Raw genomic sequence first — 6,167 nt, 5'->3', positions numbered from 1 at the left:
TTGGTTAGTAGAAATTGAATCTTTCCATTATGATAAATTATTGCTATTATGGTCAATTTGTAGGCTGAAGATCTATATTGAACACATCCACTGGACAACGTTAAAGATTGTTCCTTATTGAACACTGTTTGCTGTTTTATTTTTTTTTTCCTTCTTAACAAAGATTATTTATTTACTATTAACATTACTACTACTCCAATGAGTATTTTCTTTATAGAAATTGATTGGATACTCTTTATCTATATAAAAATTTTTATTTTTAAGCGGGTTGTGAAATTTGATCCTCACTTATCATTTTATATACTACCCATGATTTATTTAAATATTGTTCATATTTTAGTGCATCCCATATTACATCATTCTTTGTACAGCCCATACAGCACCCCTCAAATATATTATTTTATTTATTTATCTATTTATTTTTGCAATTGAAGGGAATGCATGAAATTAGATATAATCCGTTACCCTACTAAATTGTCATTTGGATTTGTGTTTGATTTCAATTTGGCCAGACGTTTCAAGATCAGTTCTTATAACTTACAAACATTTAGTTATGTCATAAACAAGTTAAAAGATTCATAATAATAATAATAAATAAAAAGTAATCTTGTGGGTTTCACTTTCATTGGCTGTAATGAAGGATTCGTTTTCTAAACTAGGGCAAAATTAAAATACCTGCAGCAACTTCTTCCGAAGGCTTCCAAGCCATTTCATTGGGGCTGTGGTGATTGCTTCATCTGAAGATACTTCTCCTATTTGCTTGATCACAGTGGTTTCTTGGTTATTTGACTCGCCGTGTATTTTCGTGTCATCTTTAGCTTCAGATTCTTTCAGAACACTCTCTGGTTTCACTTTTATCTTTATTGGTTTACCAAGCTTCGATTTATCTTCCATTTGTGCATTTTCAACAGCCTTTGGACATACAGGAAACCCCTGATCATCCCATGATTCTAAAATCACGCCTGACCCAATGCATCTCCTTCCCTTGTAAAAGGCTGCAAACTGCCCTGCTGCGAGGCCTTGGTCGTCTTCGCTTAGATGAACAACAGCAATGTCTTCACGACCATCCTCATTGTGTTCCATTGTCAAATTGCAGCTATAGAAACTCGGGCCATGTCGGACCTAATAATTGTATATAATCATGAAACAATGGGGAACTGGAAATGACATGATAAGGATCTAGACCAATAACACAATCTAAAAGCAAATGAGTGGAATATAGCAGGCATAGCATCCCCAGACCATTTCTAGATCATCTACTCAATCTAATACGTTTAATTCCTAAATAAAATAGAATCTAATACTTTTCCATCTCAAAAAAGAAAGCCCCTACACAATCCCTTATCAAATAAAATTGACTTCCAAACTTAAATCCTTTCTTTGAAAGAAAAACCCATGACGTCGAGATGCTTGTTCTATTGAATAATCATGGAAGATCGAAATTATTATGTAATTAATCAACGTTTCCGGATTATCAATTTTCCCAAGCATGATTGTTGACACAAACTAGCAGGAATAAACTGAAGGCTTCTCAGGAGAGGTTTGAATAAAAATGTTAAGACTATTGCCTTTTCTGTTATACCATTACAGCCAAACAATTTGAAGTAGTGAAACTAACGAGAAATATGGGAGATGGAAGCTGAAACTTTACCTTACATTGAAGCCCAGAAAATTGGTCTGGGGGCATACCAGTAAGCCATTTTAGTGATCCAACACGAAACACCCGCCTTCTTTTGTCAAATGAGAAATAATTTCTCGACACAAATACTACATTGTTCTTTATATCTTTTTCCACAACATACCTGCATTAGACCAAGGCGTAAAAGCTGAAATCGTCATTGTAATATAACTCCGCGAGAGACACAAGTAAAGAATGTGAACTCATGAGGCACCAAATTAGAAATAATTCAACGTAATTTGTCACTAAAAACTAAACTGGCACACTGTAACGTTCAAATCTACTCTACCAAATAGAATTTAAGATGTTCCTGAAGTTTCATTAATCATACATGATACAACCGCTAAACAGCAGAGAACATTGAATTGATTGAAAAGGCATACCAAGGTCCTCCAGGAAGTCTTAGACCTTGACGTTGGCCAATCGTGTAGAACCAAAATCCTCGATGTTTGCCAAGAAAATCTCCCGACTCTGCCTCCAGTATCACACCTTCGTCCTCCCCAATATGTCTTGCAACAAATTCACTAAACTTTATCTACACATCAAAGAAACAGGTTCTACATGAATTATACCCACTAGATACCTTATACGAGACCCATCTTCATAAACTAGATGAATGAAAATTTTTGCAGTTAGGAAGAATAAGGAAATAAAAAACTAGCTCAGGGAAAGTTCAGCCATCAGAAAATTTCAACAAGAGTTAGCAAATTTTATACGCAAAAGTTATAACAAGTAATAGAGTATTCTTACGATGCAACCAAATAGTTAGAAATACTGGCATTGAGGAATGGTTTTTGAGAAAATCACAAGTTCTCCAAACAGATATTTCAATCACCACATCCAAAAGTACCTTCCCAAGAAAGCATATTCCTTGTGAATCCTTTCTGTCTTTGTTTGGCAGGTTGAATTTTGCAGCAAGTTTGCGAACCTCATCCTGCAGATGATTGTTGAGGGAATATAAGGCTGAGAGAAGAAACATGTTACTGAAGTCACAACGCTAGAAAAACATATTAACAAGATAACAAGCACACAGGTAATTCTTTTTTCCTTCAAAAAAGATAGTGCATTAGCTGAAAGAATGTAGCTGGTTAAGATGGGAGCAAGTGTTAACTCATGATATGAACTTACAAATTGAAACACTTATATATAAGTTTTGCATACGAGAACAGTTAAAAACTTAATAGCTTCAGGCTGCAAGATAACACATCCAAAAGCTCTAATATGATATCTACATCAATTGGAAAAGTCCAATATGATTTTTAACTTTTATTAAATACATAAATTCCTCAATGGAATGCAACCGATGTTAGCTGCTAGGTGTTTATGTCTGTAGAAGCTTAGAAGGCCAGTACCAAATCATATAGATTTACGAAGCTGAACTTCTCGGATTACAATCTGAAGTCTGAAACATAAGATATATCTTAAAAATTACATGATAATAAATGCTGTAAAGTAAGCTTGAACAAACCTTTGGAATACAACCAAGAGGGAATAAAAGCCGTTTAAGCTGATTCTGTGAGAGATGCGATAGGAAATACGTTTGATCCTTGACCTAAAAAACAATAATAGTGAAGTAAAATAGGAAATCTTTAGTTAGGAACAAATGAAAAACAAGGAAAGGATAAATGCGTTTGACAATAAAACTTGAACTAGGTAAGCAATACATAATACTTATTAATGATATTGTTTCTAGATGGATTACAACAAATACTGGCCCATGTTGTTCAATATAGGTCATACTGTTCCACTGAGTTTATACATGAGACTTCATGTTGAATTACTAAAGACATCACTAACTGTCATGCGTAAAATATAGATTAAAGACATCAATATAGGTCATATCGTTCCACTGAGTTTATACACAAGACTTCAAGTTGAATTATTAAAGACATCACTAACTGTCATGCACAGCATATAGACAAGAGTCATAAAAATAGCAAAATAGTGTCCTAAAGGGTTATAGAAACAATCAACTACAAAATAATAAAGTTCAGCAAGTTATAACTGATACTCCCTATTGGATGGGTTAGATTGAAAGAAAGGCCCATGCAATTGTTTCCAGATACCATGTCCTTGGATAGTTCTAAAACAGAAGGTTTATCCATTTGATCAGCAGATGGATGAATAACATTTGCATAATGCCCTGAAGCAACATAATCGAACTCCATATTGCTTATTGCATCCATGAATGCACCTGGAAAAAGCAGGGGATGCCATAAATTATATCAATACAAAAGAAATCATAAACATACAAATAACAAAATAATAAAATAAAATAAAACATGATGATATAGCCAAAATCTCTAGCGCATCCAATGAACATACCGAACTTTATTCTTGTGTTACAAAGGACGTCAGGGTTTGGAGTACGGCCACATCGATATTCTTCAATTATATAAGAAACCTAAAAGCATGAACTAAGCAATATTCAGTAGACAGAAAAGAGAACCTAAAACTACTTTGTCCTATCCTATTAGAAAAGAACGAATGAGCAAGAGGGTCAGCCGGCACAAGTATACCAAATTGATTGGATGTCATGTACTAATATCATTAAGATTTCCATCAAAGTTATAGCACACAATTGTAATTGTAAAAAGGCACTTACCACATTCCTCCAATATTCCTCGGTCAAATGAACGACTTCTAATGGTACATCAACCTGAAAACCAATTTACATTTTTCAATTCTAAGATCTCTCTTGAGCACAAACTACGGCAGAAAAATAAGACACATATTTTCCCATTATGCAGAACCTATAATTACGGCGCCATATGGTGAAATAACTTATGGACATCTTGAACGATGATCAATTTCCCAAGAAAACCTTTATTTCATTAAGATCTTCGCTGGCCAAATTACACTTTTTAAGTCCAGATGGATTTATAAGCTAAAATAGTAACAAACCTGATCACAAACAGCTTTAGCATACTTCAAATCATCGTCCCATGGGCATTCTGACCAAAAATTCTCGAAATCTTCCTACGAAAACAAAACCCATCAAAGTGCGGTCATACGAACAGGCTATTATCCTCTGCCAACACAGCTGATACATACAAAAAGAGAAACACTTCCACACGCGTTCTTGATTATAATCCTAAACACCAATTATTTTTGCTACAAGACTTCGTGCTAAAATGACCATTTGATTACTCACGATTGCGCCAGCATTCTCAATATCATCTACCTTAATTTGCAAAAAAACACAACAACCATATAACCTATTCCATTTAAAAGAACAAAGAGGAAGCACCTGGAACCAGATTTTGAGGTAGAAGGCAGTGCAGGAGTGGCCAGCAGCGTGGAGGAGGCGGAGGGCGACGCTGCTATCGACGCCGCCGCTGAGAAGAACGGCAACTTTGAGGGGATAGGAAGGCATCGAACATGAGAGGAAAGGCACCAAGTCGGCATCGGAGAGGCCTTTAGGTGAAGAAGATTCCAAGGTTTTACACAGGGCAGAGGAGGCGGAGAACCGGGTGAGGAAGAGCCGAGGGTTGCGCCGGCGGAGGACAGGTCTGAGAATTGAGGGGGAAAGGGGAAGAGAAGTGAAATGGGAGATGGGAAGAGAACACCAAACGACGGGCTTCACTCGCAGTCTCAGCATCACTGTAATTGAATCTCCCCTTCCTTTCTATCCACCGCCGTCGCATTCTTCTACCTCCCAACCGAAGACGAACCAACGAAAAACATATTGGGTTTTTTTTGTACCGGATGGACTCAATTGGAAGGCCAAATGAAAAATGATTTCTACTTACGTCATAAGCATGTGATTTTACCAATTTGTCCTTGAGATTCACTCCTCATACAAAGGTGGGTGTACGGATCCTCGCCAAGCCTACCGCCAAACTGTCCAGCAATTTTAATCATCTGCAGCATCACCGGCTTCATCTCGAACCGCGATCCATCCAAGGTTGGCCTCATGATTCCTGGTGATAAATCATAAAGGTCGGGCGACGCATAGTCCCGGAGGGCCTATTGCGGTCGTTCACCGAGAGAATGGGGTTCGCCATGATATTATTTGCATTTGGTGCTCTGTTTTCCGATTGCTCCGCCATGTTGGGATCTTTCTCTTGTTGTTGTTGGCTGCTATTTCTTCTTCTTCGGAAAGTTCTCTCAATCTCTAGGTCGTAATTGGGCTCAGGAATTTGTCCTTTGCTCATCAACGCCCGCTTCTTCCCTTACCAAAGGAGAGGCAGTGCACAGAGATGGAAAGCTGCAAAGAAAATAAAAAAAAATTACTGTTAGCACAATATGTACTGCCGCAGTCCCCGGCAACGGCGCCAAAAACTTGATGCGTTCGTGATTATGATGAAATAATGGTGTATATTGTGATGGTGGTGTATGCGTTGTACATGCAAGTTTTCTTAGCAAAATCCAATTATAAATCCTACTAGGTCGCCTGGTAAGCCCAGGGTCGAACACAGGGACTATGGAGACAGTATGCGACAGTGATTTCTGATTCCTTTGCAGTGACAAATAAAACAATGAGTTG

At 37.2% G+C, this 6,167-nt stretch overlaps 1 protein-coding gene across 1 annotated transcript; it reads right to left on the bottom strand.

Moving 5' to 3' along the window:
• Positions 1 to 497: 497 nt before the first annotated feature.
• On the bottom strand, positions 498 to 5,386 carry LOC120088435 (tRNA-specific 2-thiouridylase MnmA). Its single transcript, XM_039045726.1, has 10 exons — positions 4,929 to 5,386; positions 4,583 to 4,657; positions 4,284 to 4,337; positions 4,004 to 4,082; positions 3,745 to 3,872; positions 3,147 to 3,230; positions 2,529 to 2,612; positions 2,062 to 2,213; positions 1,652 to 1,802; positions 498 to 1,122 (listed from the first exon to the last, which is right to left on the bottom strand). The coding sequence occupies exons 1-10, from the start codon at positions 5,277 to 5,279 to the stop codon at positions 667 to 669; spliced, it is 1,614 nt and encodes a 537-aa protein (XP_038901654.1). The 5' UTR covers positions 5,280 to 5,386; the 3' UTR covers positions 498 to 666.
• Positions 5,387 to 6,167: the final 781 nt, after the last annotated feature.

Source organism: Benincasa hispida, chromosome 10 (genome assembly GCF_009727055.1).
Source record: "Benincasa hispida cultivar B227 chromosome 10, ASM972705v1, whole genome shotgun sequence".
Lineage (NCBI taxonomy): Eukaryota > Viridiplantae > Streptophyta > Magnoliopsida > Cucurbitales > Cucurbitaceae > Benincasa > Benincasa hispida.
This window is presented reverse-complemented; position numbering and strand designations above follow the sequence as displayed.

Bases quoted from the DNA above. Each gene is read 5' to 3' on its own strand.
- LOC120088435 (XM_039045726.1), bottom strand. From the start codon at position 5,279: ATGCTGAGACTGCGAGTGAAGCCCGTCGTTTGGTGTTCTCTTCCCATC. The intron at 3,873-4,003 runs GTATGTTCATTG...TGCTTTTTCCAG, and splicing joins TAACACAAGAATAAAGTTCG to GTGCATTCATGGATGCAATA. The intron at 3,231-3,744 runs GTATCTGGAAAC...ATTGTTTTTTAG, and splicing joins TAGAACTATCCAAGGACATG to GTCAAGGATCAAACGTATTT.